The 16,811-nt window shown below is 53.6% G+C and overlaps 1 protein-coding gene across 2 annotated transcripts in view; it reads left to right on the plus strand.

Annotated features, from left to right (window-relative positions):
• The first annotated feature begins 511 nt into the window (after positions 1-511).
• The window catches only part of RHPN2 (rhophilin Rho GTPase binding protein 2), a 57,942-nt gene continuing 41,642 nt past the window's right edge, over positions 512-16,811 (plus strand). The window contains exons 1-2 of one of the 2 annotated variants that reach the window (XM_025425222.2): positions 512-657; positions 12,985-13,100. In XM_025425222.2, the coding sequence (XP_025281007.1) occupies positions 589-657; positions 12,985-13,100 (185 nt within the window). In that variant the 5' untranslated portion in view covers positions 512-588. Of the gene's footprint in view, positions 658-12,984; positions 13,101-13,834; positions 14,048-16,811 lie in introns of those variants that run through there. The other variant, XM_049095954.1, reaches the window with a different exon arrangement.

Below are 16,811 nucleotides of genomic sequence, written 5' to 3' on the forward strand. Positions count from 1 at the left end.
GCACCGCACAACCCCCGGGGCTCCAGACAGGGCGCCGGGCCCCCAGCTGCGGCCTCGCTGCGGCCTCGGAGGCCCCGGCCCGCCTCTGCGCCCCAGGGCTGACAGCAGCATCGGAGCCCGGATTAGGGCCGCGAGGCTCCGAGAAAGCGAGCGAGGCGCCCGGGGGCCCCGGGTCTCCCCGCCGCGAGCCTCGGGCCTGGGGCGCGGCTCCGCCCGGCCAATCCGGAGCCGGGGGCGGGGCCGGGGCGTGGCCTCGGCGGACCCGGCCGGGACTCCAGGCTCCCTGTCTGCCCTGGGGCGGAGCTGCAGGCGGGGGGCGTGGCCGGGGCGTGGCCGGGGCGTGGCCTCGGCGGGCCCGGCCAGGACTCCAGGCTCCGGGCCTGCCCTGGGGCGGAGCTGCAGGCGGGGGCGTGGCCGGGGCGTGGCCGGGGCGGGGCCTCGGCGGACCCGGCCGGGACTCCAGGCTCCGGGCCTGCCCTGGGGCGGAGCTGCAGGGGCGGGGCGGGGCGGGGGCGGGTCCGGGCGCCCTCCGGGGCGGACGCGCGGCGGAGCCTCGCTCAGTCTGCCCTCCGCGCTTGCACGGACAGCATGACGGACGCGCTGCTGCCCGCGGCCCCCCAGCCGCTGGAGAAGGAGAGCGACCGCTACTTTCGGAAGGTGGGCGGCTTGGGGTGGGCGGGGGCCTGCGGAGAGCTCCGGCCCTCCCGCTCCCAGGCGGCGGAGGGCGCAGCGGGAGCGCGCGGCCGGGGTCGACCAGGCCGGGAGGGGAGGGGAGGGGAGGGGGGAGGAGGGGGAGGGGGCGCCCGGGCCTGGGGCGGGCCGGGCCGGGCCGGGCCGGGCGGAGGCTCCGGGGAGGGCTGGGGCGGCCGAGTCCCCGGCGGCGCAGTCCCGGTGTTTCTGGGGCCGGGGGCGGGGAGCGGCGCGTGGGGCTGCCCCGCGCAGGTGGCGGCGGAGGCTGGAGGCCAGGAGGGGTCCCCGTGGAAGGGATCAATCAATCCCCCGTTTTGGGATTTGCCGCGGCCGTGGCGGCACTTTGGGGCTCGAGCCCACCTTGGACCCGCGCGCTCGGGGCGCGGGTGGAGAGAAAGGGATCACCCCGGGTGGCCGCGCGTTCTCCTCCTGCCTCCAGGACGCTGCCAGTGTCCGCTTCTCCGACTTCGAGCAGGCAGGGAGAGCTGTGGGTGGGAGGTGACCTCGCGCGTTGCCCTCCTTCCCGCCCCGAGCCCCCGGGGAGGGGGTGCACGCTGCAGGCGGAGGGCGCGGCCTCGCCCCTGCTCCCCTTGCGCCGGAGCGGATTTACCTGATTGTTGCAGAGACCCGCGGGGAGTGCGGCCTCCCGGGAGGTGGGTGCGACCCCGCGACCCTCACACCGCGCCCCGGGCCTGGGATCGCGGCCCTGCAGCCCTGTCCCTCAGAACCCGGCCCAGGCCGCACGGCGGGGGCGCTGCGGTGGCCGCAGGTGGCCAGGCCTGCCGTGCAAAGATGCTTTGGAACCCGGAGACGCGGTGACACTGCCTCCTTGGAGGTTCTAGCAAGGCTAAAAATAGCCTTTGGAGGTTAGCCAGGTTTGACTGAGTAGGTTGAGATTGTTGGGTTGTTTGTGTGTGTGTGTGTGTGTGTGTGGTTTTTCTTTTTTAATATAACTTTATAGGACAGAAGGCAGGGTGCCTAATTATAAATAGGGAAGTGAAACTGCTTCCCACAGGACAATCAATTCTTAATTGTTCAAAGCCTAACGATCCAGTGGGTTAATGATCTTGGCATCTTCCTTCTTCCACGTGACCCAGCCTTTGGGCTTTTGCTCTTGGGTGAGCAGGGGCCCCAGGGGATGGGCAGGAAAGGAGGGGAACTAGAAACAGGTGAGGGTGCAGTGGGAAAAATTTTTTGGTTAAATTGCTTTTAGCATTAAAAAAAAAGAGAGAGAGAGTAGTTTTAAGGTATATTTAAGTTCAAAGATGTCATCATGGAATTACAGGATTATAACTTCTAATTATGTGTGGCATTTGGGACAGAGGATCACAGGCCATGGAATTGCAGAAGGAGGTGGGGCCTGGGAATCCCTAGATCTTGGTCCTAAGGCCCCCGGAACCTGAATGCCACCCTGACAAAATTCCTGTGTAGCCTCCAGCAATTTATTGTCTCTTCCCAGGACTTCATTTCCTCCCTGAATCATTTGTACTCTCACCAGGTGCAAGTCTGTACCCACAGCAGCATTTGGGGGAAATGACAGAGGGAGGGGAGGAAGGGATATAGAACACCTATAAGGGGGAACCCCGGGTGGCTCGGGTGGCTCAGCGGTTTAGCGCCACCTTCAGCCCAGGGCCTGATCCTGGAAACATGGGATCGAGTCCTATGTCAGGCTCCCTGCGTGGAGCCTGCTTCTCCCTCCCTCCCCCTCTCTCTGTCTCTGTCTCTCTCTTTCTTTCATGAATAAATAAATAAAATCTTAAAAAAAAAAAAAAAAGAACACTTGTAAGGGTTACATTCTGTCTTCCAGAACAGGTTTTCCAGGGGAGGGTGTGCACAGGAAAGATGGCCTTGTAGGCAGGGGACCTGGGAGACAATGAGAGATTGGGTGTTTTTATTTTTCAATTTTTTTATTTTTTATCTTTTTAGATTTTATTTATTTATTCATGAGAGACACAGAGAAAGAGAGGCAGAGACACAGGCAGAGGGAGAAGCAGGCTCCATGCAGGGAGCCTGGGCCGAAGGGCAAACGCTCAACTGCTGAGCCACCCAGGCGTCCCAGATTGGGTGTTTTTAGGTGCAGTTTCTCTGATGGTAAATAGGAGAATTGTGGGCACAAAATAAGGTGAAACACTGGTTTACAATTAGAAACGTCTCTTTTGAAAAGGAGGTCTAGTAAGGATGTTCTTTGTACCAGAATAATAAAAGGTGTTGACGTTGAACCTTTCTCACTTTTGTGATCTGAGCCAGTTTGACCTAAAACGAATGCTCCCTGGATGAAAGGAGGATGTTATACAGGTGAAAAGGGGAGGAAGAGCGCTTCAGGTAGAGGAAACAGCATGGGCGAAGGCATGAATTGGGAGCACTTGTGAAGGAATCCTTTAGGGTGTGGAAGTAAGTGGGAAGGAGGTTGTTCAGGGCCATGCATCCAGCTAAGAAGCAGGGACCCTCAGGGATCCATCAGAGTGTTTTTTAGAAGGAGCATATGTGTGAAAGATTCATGTCCCAGAAAGCTGAGTGATCTGTGAATGGGGGATGGGGGAGAGGCCAGGAAGGAGTTAGGGGGTTAGTTAGTTGAAATTTCCATCATCTCTGCCCTGCCTACTCTGATCCCATTGGTGACTTTTCAGTTATAAAGTGCTGTGTAAACACAACCTCACCACCCATCCTAACCGCCAGCCTGCACCCCTCACTCAAACCAGGGGTCCAGACTGGAGACAGGGATCCTAGTGAGGAGGTCAGAGTGATGAGCCCCAGTAGTGGCAGCGGGGATGCGAGGAGCTAATGGACAGGATGTGGTGCGGAAGGGGCCAATGACATGAATCTGAAGTGTCTGGCTTAGGTACCTGGGCAGGCACCTCACTTAGGTGGGGGAACCCAGAGGCTGGTGTAGGGCAGGTGGATTTGAGGCCCCCATGACATATCCGAGTGGTGGTCTCACAGGGGAGTGCACTCCACAGACCCGGCAGCTATGAGAGTACCCTGGCTGGAGATGCAGCTTAGAGAGGGCACCAGTATGGGAAGCAGTTGGGGTGTTGTGAGAGGGCCCAAGACAGAAGGGAACAATACTTCCACTTAAGGGACCAGCAGAGGGATGCTGGAGGCAAGCCAGGAGGGCTGCAGTGTCAAGGAAACTGAAAGGAGTCTTTTTCGTGGAGAGGTGAGGTTGACAAGTCAGAAGAGCGCTGGAAAATACTGGTTTCAGTTATTTAGGGGGTTGTTGGTTCATAAGTGGGTAGAGTCAGGGGCAAAATGTGGTGGGGTGCAGAGGGGAGAAAAGCAGAGGAGGTGATAGCCAGAGGGAGATGGGGGTTATAGGAGAGAGAAGGCAGGTTTATTTCAGAATGGGGAAGTCTAGAGCCTTTTTTTTTTTAACCATTCTTTTTTTTTTTTAATTTATTTATTTATGATAGTCACACACACAGAGAGAGAGAGAGGCAGAGACACAGGCAGAGAGAGAAGCAGGCTCCATGCACCGGGAGCCCGACGTGGGATTCGATCCCGGGTCTCCAGGATCGCGCCCTGGGCCAAAGGCAGGCGCTAAACTGCTGTGCCACCCAGGGATCCCTAGAGCCTTTTTAAAAAAATATATTTTATTTTATTTTATTTATTTATTTATTTATTTTAAAAAAATTTTAAATATTTTATTTATTTATTCATGAGAGACACACAGGGAGAGGCAGAGACACAGGCAGAGGGAGAAACAGACTCCCTGCAGGGAGCCCAATGCGGGACTCAATCCCGGGTCTCCAGGATCATGCCCTGGGCCAAAGGCAGGCACCAAACCACTGAGCCACCTGGGGATCCCCTAGAGCCTTCTTATAGCAGGTGGTACAGGAGTTCAGGGTGGAGGGCAGGTTGAAGATTTGGGGGAGAAAGGGAACAGCTTTCTGGAGGGGTCCCAGGAGGTGAGGGGCGGGGCAGGGATTGGGAACAGCTGCTGTACATACTGGGTGGGTGAGCCAAGCAGAGGCAGGACGTGAGGACCCCTGAGACTGGAGCTGCCCCAGGGTGGGCCCCTCCATCCCCTGTTCGAACTTGGGAGATTTTGCACACACTTAGAGGGTCGAATTAACTGCTGCTAAAATCAGGCTGCTCTTTTATCCTGTGCTCTATCCTACCTTTTTTTTTTTTCTTGAAAATCCCATTCTGCTCCATTCATTCAGAAAGCATTTATTGAGTGACGGCTCTGAGCGTGACCCCTGTCAGATGCTGGGGCCGACTGGACTCCCAGTTTGGCTCCGCGTGTCCTGGGGCGCGGGCAGTGCTGGGAGTCAGCGCCTTGTCCAGATAGCTCAGGCCCTGCTTGAATGGGACTCAGCTTCTTTGCTTTAGAACACAGAGCAAAAAGTGTGTTTCAGGGGTTTGGGGGGAGGTGGGTGTCCATGGTCCATATTTAGAGCTTCAGCTGTTTTGTATGACTTGCACAATTGCCCAAAAGCTCACTCTGCCAGCAGGGCCTGGAACCTGAATGTACAAAACAATCGTTGGCAGAGAGGGAGGTCCCCAGTAAATCAGGGCCTTCTTGGGGTCGTGTAGCACTTGGGCGTACAGAGCCCGGGGACACGGACACAGCTTGGCCCCTGGTCAGGCACAGACCCCGTCAGTGTAGACTCTGGCCTCCTGGACTGGCAGCTGCAGGGGGAGGGCGGTGTCTCTAAATGAAAAACAAATAAAAAAAAGACCGAATGCTTTGTGGTCGACTGCAATGTGTTTCCCTCCTCTCTGTCTTCTCTGGTTTTTCTTTTTTTTTTTTTCCTTTACGTGAATATGTTTACATAGAGGCACAAGCTCTAGAACTATACGTTACTTTCTTAAAGACCAGTGGAAATGGAGCTGCTTTTTCCCAAATGAGTTTCATGCTCATCTTGAGGAAAGTGTGGGAGAATGGAGGAATGTGTCTTCTTGGCCTATAGTTGATGCAGAGGAATGTAAGTTTCTGGAACATTTAGAGCAGGTCCTGTCTCCTGAGCTCTCTGGGTGCTGTCGTTCTGAAACCCGCAGGAAATCCTGTTCATGGCCAAGAGAAAACCAGCTGGAGAAAAACGGGAGAAAGCCCTTCCCGGGGCTGTTGAAAGGGCCCTGGATGAAAGGGTCTGAGCACGGTGGGGAAGGAGAGAATCAGGACAAAGTGCAGTATTGTCTGTCCTTATCTCGGCCTCTTCATCCTTTGGGAACACTAATGACCCGAAATGAATTTAGCTCCATTGTTTTTACCCCAGAGCTGGAGGAGAAGTTGTTTCTTGTCCACAGAACTCCAGGCTGGACGGGGCCCCAAGGTTCATCGTGTCCTGGTTTATGGTCCCTGTTTGCTCTGGGCTTTCTTGAGGCTCCAGCAAAGAAGGAAGATTTTTTTTTTTAACCCCCAAAACTCCTCCTACTTCTTGGCCTGCACCATTCATCTTAGGGAAGTGTAATTCTGTGTTAGACACGTGTGCACATCATATAATTATGAGCACACTTGTGTGTGGGGAAGCTTTCTGTTGGGCTGGGTCTGCAGAACACAGTGTGGGTTATGGGGGCTCCTCAGCTCCAGCTTTCCTGGGCCGTGATAATGTCCCTCCAGGTATCTGGACCCATCCCCTTGGAGCTTCAGTCCTTCCCCAGATGGGGAGGGAGGGAGGAGAGATGTGAAAGTTGGTGATGCTGCCCCCCTCCTCACCCCATACACCAGCATGGTCTGAGCCAGGTCCTGAAGGCCAGGCTGGCTCCGGGTTGATCATGGCCTTGGTGAGCGTCTGCCTCGCTGCACAGGTGCTCACCACCAGCCCAGAGGCTCTTCGCCTTACGGGATCCTGGCTGGGAGGGGTCGCCTGGCAGAAACAGAGTTTTCAGGGTGACTCAGAGGAGAATCAGCGTGATGGGCTAGCTGTAACACTATAAATGTCCCCTGCGTCCTGGGGCCATTTGGATGGATCCCAAGGCACCACCTGTTGATACCAAGCATTGGCCTTAGCCTCGTCACCACTTCCTCCTTTGGCTGGCTCAGGTGCCAGGGTCTCGTGACAGAAACGCTGCCTTGGAGGTGGCCACAGGGGACAGTAGAATGGCGGGTGCGGCCCAGCCACGGGGTGGGATGGCTGGCAGAGTGGGCAGCAAGGGGTGCTGGCTGGGAGCGAGATCTGCCTGCAGCTCCAGGGACAGGATGGGGTGTGGGGGGTGCGAGTCCTTCTGGCCTTTCCAGTCAGACCCACGCGCTTCACTGTGGCCATCCGCCCTTAGAAAGTCCCAGGTTTTGATTGGGTTGTAATGAGGAAGGAGCAGGTGATCGAGAGCCTCAGAAGTAGTTTCTTTTTGTCCAATACTACCTGCATTATAAAAGTAACGTGAATTATTGTAATTATAGAAAAAAGGAATTAAGGGGGGGCCTGGATGGCTCCATCAGAGGAGCATATGATCCTTAAGTCTCGGGGTTGTGAGTTCAAGCCCCACGTTGGGCATAGAAGTGACTTAAATAAATAAACTGGGACGCCTGGGTGGCTCAGTGGTTGAGCATCTGCCTTTGGCTCAGGTCGTGATCCTGGAGTCCTGGGATTGAGTCCCGCTCCCCCTGCAGGGAGCCTGCTTCTCCCTCTGCCTGTGTCTCTGCCTCTCTGTGTCTCTCATGAATAAATAAATAAATTTTTTTAAAATAAGTAAACTTAGGGGATCCCTGGGTGGCTCAGCGGTTTGGCGCCTGCCTTTGGCCCAGGGCGCGATCCTGGAGTCCCGGGATCGAGTCCTGTGTTGGGCTCCCGGCACGGGGCCTGCTTCTCCCTCTGCCTGTGTCTCTGCCTCTCTTTCTCTCTCTCTGTGTCTATCAAGAATTAAAAAAAAAAAAAATCTTAAAAATAAATAAACTTAAAAAAAAAGGTAATTACAGAAGTGTACAAGCCCTCACCCACATCTACAGCCCTCACCCACACAGACGTACTTTGTAGACGAGAACCGTTAGCTGTGGGTGAGTGCGTCCTACCAGGTGAAATAAGCGGGTCCTTCGTTTGGGGCTGGAAATGTACCTGATTCATGGAAATTTTGGTGATTCTAAAAGCTTTTGTTAGTGATTCAACACGTTGGAAAATAACTGTGAGTGGTTTACCCAGGAGGTGTTGGTAAAGACTCCTTGAAGTGACTGAAGGAAGCTTTCAGTTCAGGATTATGGCCCAGTCTTGATTTCATATTGTGCAGCCTCCCTCCCACCCCTGTGCCAGTGGTTGGGGATGCCAGTGACAAGCAGGTGCTCCCCGCTGCGCAGCCCCAATGCCTGGCAGAGAGATCCTGGAAGGGCAGGAGGGCTCTTGAAAAGTGCCGGACTTACGTTGTAATTTTTAGGGACAAGGAAAAGCTAGATTCTGTTCATCCAGCCTGCCCCGAACCTCCAGCATGGTGAAAAGTTAAATTAGATGCATGTGTGTATTGCAGGCTGCTGCCTGCTATTTCGGTGCTCTCTGGTTGACAGCTTCTGGCTCCCTCACAAGCAGCCCTGCTTTCCAGAGTTTGGTGGTTGAGGGAGGGATTGCATAACTCAGAAGGAGTGAGAAAGGCAGGGAAATCATCTTTGTGCCACAGGAGCTGCAAAAAGCACCCTCCTTCCCCTGCCCCGTGCGAGGAGCTGTAGCTAGGAGACCCTGCCCTGTGACCCCATGCTCCGTCTTACACCTGACCTGGAGACCCCGGGTTCACACTGGGCCCTCGGTTTGCTGCAGAAACATCTGAGTGTGTAAGCTTTCTCTTACAGGCTGTGTGGAAGAAGAGCCCGTGCTGGTTCTCTGGGGCGAGGGGAGCCAGGCGCCAGGCACTGATGTGAGTGGGGGGCCCCAGTTGGGAAGGAGAACTGGTCTATTCCCTCTGCATCTGCCTTCTGGGTGGCCTGGCCTTGCCTTTCACCCTGCCTAGGTCTGTCTTTGCAGATATGGGTTGAGTATCTTTTCTTTCCTTGCAACTTAAGTGCTCCAGGTTGTGCCTAGGTATTGCTTTTATCTTTAAATTTTTTTTTTAATATTTTACTTATTTATTCATGAGGGACACAGAGAGAGAGAGGCAGAGACACAGGCAGAGGGAGAAGCAGGCTCCATGCGGGGAGCCCGATGCAGGACTCGATCCCGGCACCCCAGGATCACACCCTGAGCCCAAGACAGATGCTCAACCACTGAGCCACCCTGGTGCCCTGGGTATTGCTTTTAGAATACTTGTTTCCCAGCCGAGCAGTGTGATTAGACACAAAGGTCACACCAGGGGGATGTTGACAAATGGAGTTTTCACTCTAGGTGAACTTATTCTAATTAGGACTAATGAAAGGATTAGTTGCAGACGCCAGAAAACTCCAATCCAACGTGACACACAAACACAAAGTGGAGCATCCCTACAATGGAATTTTACTCGGCAATAAAAAGGAACAGACCAGTGAGAAGCACAACAGTGTGGATGGATCTCAAAGCATAGTATTGAGCACAGTAAGCCAAACACAGGAGTCTATACTGTATGATTCCATTTATCTGAAGTTCTAGAACAAGCAAAAGTCTGTGGTGATAGAAACCAGAGTATGGGGGCGGGGGGTAGGGGTGATGAAAATGCTCTAATTTTGATTGCAGTGGTGGTTACAGAGGTTTATACATTTGTCCCAAACCACTGAACTGTGTATTTAGGATCTATGTGTTTTATTATGTGTAAAATATGCCTCAACTTTAAAAAAGTAGCTTAGCTTAGGCAAGAAAGGGAATACATTGGCTCTGGTAACTGAGCGGTGCAAAGGAATGGTTTCAGGCCTGGCTTGGTCTAGGGCTCAACTGCTACTACCAGCATTTCTCAGCTGTGTGCCCCCTGGATTGGTATTCATTTCTGGGGAGACACTCCCTCGCTGGTGGTAAAGTCCAGGGGGGGAAAATTATGGCATCTTCCTGATGGGTTCTTTTCTTAAAATATATTTTATTTATTTATTATTTTTAAAAGATTTTTATTTATTCATGAGAGACAGAGAGAGAGGCAGAGACACAGGCAGAGGGAGAAGCAGGTTCCCTGCGGGGAGCCCGACGTGGGACTTGATCCCAGGACCCCGGGATCATGCCTTGAGCCAAAGACAGATGCTCAACCACTGAGCCACCCAGGGTGCCCCTAGACTTTTAAAAATTTATTTGACAGAGTGTGCACAGGCAGGTGTTAGGAGAGGAGGAGGAGCAGAGGGAGAAGCAGACTCCTTGCTGAGCAGGGAGCCTGACTCCGGGGCTCGAGCCCAGGACCCCTGGATCATGACCTAAGCCCAGGGCAGATGCTTAACCAGCTGAGCCCCCCAGACACCCCTTCCTGATGGGTTCTGATTATCCTGCATCAAGTGCTCACTCTGAGTCCATCTCAAGGGCCAGGGCCCTTCAATTTCCAGCTGACGAGGTAGGAGATCAGTGTTCTTCCTCTTTGGAAAGGAGATGGGGGTGCATTTAGTTACCATCCCTGACTGTCGAGGGCTGCGAGGTGGGAGAGGAGAGGAGTGGGACCAGGGGACCGTGCCCGAAGGGGATGCTCAGCGATGCTGGGCAGCCCTCAGCTGGGAAGCACAGAAGGGGTGTCTGGGGTCTGCAGGAGAGCCGTCCCCACATTCCCCCTGCTTTCCTACTGCTGGCTGCTTCACAGCTCCCACCTGAGAGTGGCAGCAGGGACATGGGCTTAAGTCCTGCTCCCACCCTCCCCGCCCCAAGAATCTTGAGTAGCTCACCTAACCAGCAAGCCTCAGAAGCGTGGGATCTCGGAGGCTGTACCAGGGACCATATTGGCCGGGTGAGGAAGTTGAGGCAAGTACTTAGTATACTTGCTCTTCTGGGTGTTGGCTGCTGGATCATCCCTCCAGCATTTTAAGGTCGATGCAGATGCCCACACCTTAGTCTGGGGAGGGAACCAACAGACTCCGCATGGCAGAAAGACTCACTTCACTGTAGGCCTTGTAGACCATGATCCTCGAGGCCCGATAGTTCAGCCTCCCCACTCCCTCACCCCACCCCTGCTTCCAGTTCCCAGGCTAAACAGGTGTGGCAGGTGCTGCCTGGGACCCTGGCACAACCCCTCCAGTTTGCAGTTGCTCTGTATCCTGTTGTGAACCCACCAAGAACGAAGGCATGGGCGAGGGTGTGGGTCCCCACCAGCAGGGGCAGGTGGACAGCTAGCAGCCTCCCGGGACGCCAGGGGGTCTTTACCACAGTCTTGCCCAGATTTGCCTCACGGGGCTACAAGAAGCTTCCAGAGAGTCTTGTGGGTTCCTAGTGTTTCCAGCTGGCCCAGCATTCCTACCTGTCAGTAAGAAGTAATGTCGTTTTGCTTCCAATTACTCAGTCATATCTAATCCTGAGCATTCCTATGTCTTATCTAGAAACTTGACTCCACATCTGTGGGCCAGCCAGAAGTTGGGTGAAGTATAGGAGCAGGAAAAAGTTCTTATCCGTGAGCTGGAATGGCTGCTTATCTTAGCCCTGGGAATATGTACATAAAGGAATTTGTTATTAAAGCTTCTCTGTAAAATGGAACACAGCTTGGGTGAAACCGTGTGATTTTGAGTCGGATCAAACCATCCCTTGATCGTAATTTTGGAAAGTGGAAAGGAAAGAGGCAGGCTGTTATTTTAGAATTCTCATATTCAGTTAGCTTCACATGAAAGACATTTCAGTCTCCTATCTGCAAAAAGACAGTTCCCTGATTTTCATTTTAAATCAGAGGTCATTGAATGGTTTGAAAGGGGTTAACTGTAGGACCTTTCCTTTTTTTTTCTTTTTTTTTTTTTTTAAATATTTTATTTATTCATTCTTGAGAGATACAGAGAGAGAGAGGCAGAGACACAGGCAGAGGGAGAAGCAGGCTCCTCGCCGGGAGCCCGATCTGGGACTCGATCCCAGGACCCAGGGGTCACGCCCTGGGCCGAAGGCAGACGCTCAACCACTGAGCCACCCAGGCGTCCCGTGTAAGACCATTCCAACTTGGATTCTGAAAATCTGTGTAATTTGTACTTGGGGGGCTGGTGGGTGGTGACCTGCTGGCAAGTGAGAACGAGATCTTTGTGGAAGGAGGAACGGAACTCGTTTCTGACCCACTGGTCCAAAGGGCACTGATACGGGGAATCCCTGAGAAGATTAGGGTTCTGAATAACTTCTCCCTCGTTGGGGTGAAGGCCATGGCTTGGGCAGAGGTGGGGCAGAGCTGAATGGCAGGGGAACAGCTGCAGAGAAAGGGCGTCTCCTCCAGGAGTGCTGCCCACCAGCCACCCCCTGGGGGTAACCACAGCCCCCCCCCAATGGGCAGAATGTAAAAAGATAAACTTCAAAAGGAATGGAGCCCTCCCTCAGCTCCCAGGGCTTTTACCTGCCGGGGTGGGAAGCACACTAGTAGGTTAAAATGAAACTTTTACTCTGATCTTAAACTTTTCGGAATGAAACTCTGCAGTCCAGTTACTCTAGGAAACAATGAACAGACCGTCCACCGAAGAAGAAATTCAAGTGATCAGTTAATAAATGAAAGAAAAAGTTTACCAATAATAATCGCAAATTGGAAGAACAGGACACCTGTTTTTGCATATCAACTTGGCAGAGATTATAAAAAATACTTTCTGGGGAGGGGGTGGGGGGCTGCTTACAAAGGTTGGCCCCTCCTTGGCATCTGGGAAGTGGCTCTTGAAGAGTTCCCTGTATCCCCTAACTGATAATAAGATTGGCACAAACCATGTGGTTTATGATGGATACCTCCTTTCCTTCTGGGAGTCTAGAATCTGGGTACACACTAGCAGGGGGTGCCTTTGGGATCAGTCCCCAGGAAAATTCCCGGGCATTGATTTTCCTGATGGGCCAGCATGGGAGGTGACATCCTACACACGGTCGCTGCATTTCTGTTGCTGGGTGGAGAATATGTTCTATGTGACCCTTCATGGGAAAGGGAGCCTGCGCGTGGATTGCTCCAGCCTCTACCTGTGTCTTTCCCCCTGTGATCCAGCTGTGTCCTTACTAGGTTGCTGTCATGCAGCTGTGAGTGCAGTTACGTGCTGAGTCCTGTGAGTCCTAGTGAGTCCCCGAACACGGGGCTTGTCTTGGGAACTCTCAGCACAGCAGTAACGTGAAAAGTAACACTATGGGTAAAATACGTGGGCAGGGGGGCCAAAACAATGTATTTGGAATCTCGTTGCCATAAGTGACTTTTGTTTTCTTTTATACTTTTCGATATCTTATGTCTTTGCCGTCTTGATGTTACTTTTCAGAACAGGTTAGTTTTGAAGACGTTTCTGTTATCGTAAAGCTGTCATCGGTTTTAGAGTGGCGGACCTCTAAAGGTTTCTCTCTCATTTTCCCTTAGGGTTGCAATCCCCTTGCGCAAACTGGCCGGAGCAAACTGCAGAATCAGAGGGCTGCCTTGAACCAGCAGATCCTGAAAGCCGTGAGGATGAGAACGGGAGCAGAAAACCTCCTGAAGTAAGTGACTGCTACTCCTCTGCCTCAGTGGGGAGTCCGCCTCTCCCGGGGCCTATCCATCATCCCTAAACTCCCAGGCCTGCCCAGCTTCCACGCTAGCTCTTGGTTTTAAACTCTGGGGGTTCCTTCCTTGTTCCCAGTGCCTGGAGCAGGCCCTTCCTGGCCTAGAGCTTGATTATGTTAAAGACAAGTATTTTACCCAGGCTGTTTGTGTGATTGGGAGGCGGGGAGTGGGGGAAGCCACTGATCACATTCCCTGCTTTCTATGGGAACTTGTCTGTCTGTTTTCTCTGTGGCCTAGTGGAGACACTGTGCCTGGCCTAGAATCACTGCTCGGTGACTGTTGGGTGTATAAAGGAAAGGAAGGCCGGAGGAAGGGAGTGGGGCATTTTTCTTGCCAGCGTCCGTCCCTCTAATACAGGCCCAGTACAGCCCCGTGGCCTTGGGGCACTCGTTATTAGGCTCTGGTGGCAAAATAGTTACTTATCAAGCGTAGGACTCAGTGACACTTCACCTGTGTCAGAGGCGGCTGGGAGCCCTCCCCACACCCTTCGGTGCAACGTGGGACACTTTGCCAGCTTCCTCTTCTTTATGAAGAATACAGACTTTCTTCTTCCGCCAGAGTTCCGGGGGGTGACGCGTGGCAGCCCTCGTGCCGCCTCCTGCCCTGGGTAATCAGGGCACACACTGTGCCTGCTGCCCGGCCGAGTGAGACAGGCGCCTCCTGCAGCCTCGGAAAGGGACATGGGGCGCTCGTGGGGACCTGGAACCCGGCAACCTGGCCGGGCACCTGGAAACCTGGCAGGATATGGCTGTTGGGTGTTCCCAGTGGGTCAGCTGCGCTGTCGGAGGCCTTTGGGCGCCCAGAGGCTGCTCAGAGGTGGTTGGGAAAAGCAAATACACCAAGCCAGGTGTTCATAACAGCGCCAGTACTCTGACGGTCACAGGTAGGCACAAGGAGTGTGATCAGCTCCTGCACACGGGCCGTTCACCTGAGCGCCCAGGAAAGGCAGGGGGAGGGTTTCTGATCATCACTTAGCATAGCTTCGCGTCTGAATCCTTCTGTATGTGCTCCCTGGGAAAGATGTCTGAGATACTAAGTGGGGGAACAGAAAGATGCACGACACCACACCCTGCATATGTGTTTCGGGGATTTGTGCATTTGCTTTTGTGCAAATATATGTTTTCCAGAAAAGGTGGAGAAAGAAGCCTTGAGAATCATCTCTTGGGAGCAAGACCCAGGATGGGGGTGGAGGTGACTCTTACTCGTCATGTTACCCCCTCCGTGTTTGGATGTTCTTTTATGGACTGCAGGACTTACTTTCATTCAATTTTATTGTGAGCTCCTGCAAAGGCCCAGAAGATGGAATCACGTACCATTGGCTCAGGAACGACGGTGCTGTGCCTTGTGTCGGCACCGATAGGCGTGGACTAACAGAGAACACGAGTCCTGGGGCGGCCAGGGTTCTGGGAACCTCTTCTCTAGCTACTCCTGTAACAGGATGGAAGCTAGGTTATTACTGGAAGACACTGCGAAACTTAGGATATTTCACATTTCACCTCCTTATTATTATTTTTTTAAGATTTTCTTTATTCAGGGATCTCTGGGTGGCTCAGCGGTTTGGCACCTGCCTTTGGCCCAGGGTGCGATCCTGGAGTCCCGGGATCGAGTCCCGCGTCGGGCTCCCGGCATGGAGCCTGCTTCTCCCTCCTCCTGTATCTCTGCCTCTCTTTCTCTCTAGGTCTATCATAAATAAATAAATAAATCTTTAAAAAAAAAAAAGATTTTCTTTATTCATGAGAGACACACAGAGAGAGGCAGAGACACAGGCAGAGGGAGAAGCAGGCTCCCCACTGACTAGGGAACCTGATACAGGACTCGATCCTGGGACCCTGGGATCATGACCTGAGCCGAACGCAGACGCTCAACCGCTGAGTCACTCAGGTGCCCCCCCACCCCTCCGCCCGACACTTTTTTTTAAAGTTTATTTACTTATTTATTTTTAAGTCTTCTCTATACCCAACCTGGGGCTTGGATTCACGACCCTGAGATCAGGAGTTGCACGCTCCACCGCCTGAGCCAGTCGGGCGCTCCACAACATTTCACCTTTTAAAATGTCTGGCGGTGTCCCTGTCCCCAGGGAAGTCTGGAGCTGGGGACGGTCAGGTGCACAGTGCAGTGGGCTTCATGTGGCCGGTGTAGCTGGAGAGAGGCCCTTGATTTCGGGAGCGGCGGCCCTGGGCTGGGAAGGCTGCATGCATCCCCATCCTGCACGCCCCCCTCCCCCGTGGAAGTTGTGGCTGCCTCTTTTGATTGACACTTTGATGGGGCCAGCTCTGTGGCTAAGGGGGACAGGCTGGCAGCCTGGACCCCGGCTCCCCAGGAGTGGGCTGCAGTTGATTGGGCTGCTTGGTCACTCAGGAAATGAATTTGTTGAGCACCCAGGAAGTGGCAGGCAGCGTTTGAGGTCCAAGAGGAGAAGGCCGCAGGCAGGTCAAACGAGGCCTTGCTTTTACGATGCTTGATCTCTTGTGGGGGGACCTTAACACCCTGGAGACAAGTCCGGTCATGTCAGGGGCCGTGTTTTCTAGGGCGTCGATGAAAGGCAAGTGTGACAGCGTGGCGCAGCCTTAGGAACAGGCCATCAGGGAGGCCCTCTCTGGCGGGGGGGCCTTGGCGTTGCTAAGGCAGGAACCGGATGGTTTGGCTGCTTGTTCTTTAACAGCAGCAGCAAACAGGCTCCGAAACCCAGTGGTTCAAGCTCATTGTCGGGTTGGCAGTTGTGGAGCTGGCCGGGTAGGGTGGGGTTGTTAATGATTTTCGTAGTTGACCTAAAAGTTCAAAGTGGCCCTTTCTGGAGAATGTTGTGAGAGAGAACCCTAAAGGTATTTATTAATCTGACTCTGGCAGCACCAACGGTTTCCCGAAAACAAATAGGGCGCCCAGCCAAGTCCTGTGGTTGTCCCCGGGTGGCTGGTTAGGTGGCTGTCCCTGCTGCCGAGGGGTAGTTTCCGTCATAAATTGGGCCCCCGCTGTCCTGTGTGTGCACCTGCCTGCTTTCAGGTTCTCAGTGTCGCTCCAAGGCCCTCAGGTAAAGATAGAGTGTTTGGGTGGCACCCGGGTGGCTCCGTTGGTTAAGCGTCCAACTCTTGGTTTCGGCTCAGGTCGTGATCTCAGGGTCGTGGGATCGAGTTCCACGTTGGGCTCTGCGCTCAGTGTGGAGTCTGCTTGAGATTCTCTGTCCCTCTCCCTCTGCCCCTCCCCACTTGCTCTCTCTCTCTCTCTCTCAAATAAATAAAAATAATTTTTTAAAATGTATTTTATTTTTACTTATTTATTCATGAGAGACACACAGAGAGAGGCAGAGACACAGGCAGAGGGAGAAGCAGGATCCATGCAGGGAGCCCGATGTGGGACTCGATCCCAGGACCCTGGGGTCACACCCTGAGCTGAAGGCAGGCACTCAACTGCTGAGCCACCCAGGCACCCCAAATAAAACCTTAAAAAAAGAGCATTTGGGTGGGTGTTGCCCCAAAATGCAGGAATGCAGGAGTCCCAGGGCTTACCTGCATTGGTAGGGGCTGTGACGCTGGACGGGCATTGAGAAGAGCCAGGCTTTGTACCCTTTCAAGGTCTTCTCCTCCTCTGAGCCTTGTCCACCCAGAATCCATGAGCTTCATGGAGTTTTACTGGGAAGGCATCAGGTATTT

The sequence above is a fragment of the Canis lupus genome, chromosome 1 (genome assembly GCF_003254725.2).
Source record: "Canis lupus dingo isolate Sandy chromosome 1, ASM325472v2, whole genome shotgun sequence".
Lineage (NCBI taxonomy): Eukaryota > Metazoa > Chordata > Mammalia > Carnivora > Canidae > Canis > Canis lupus.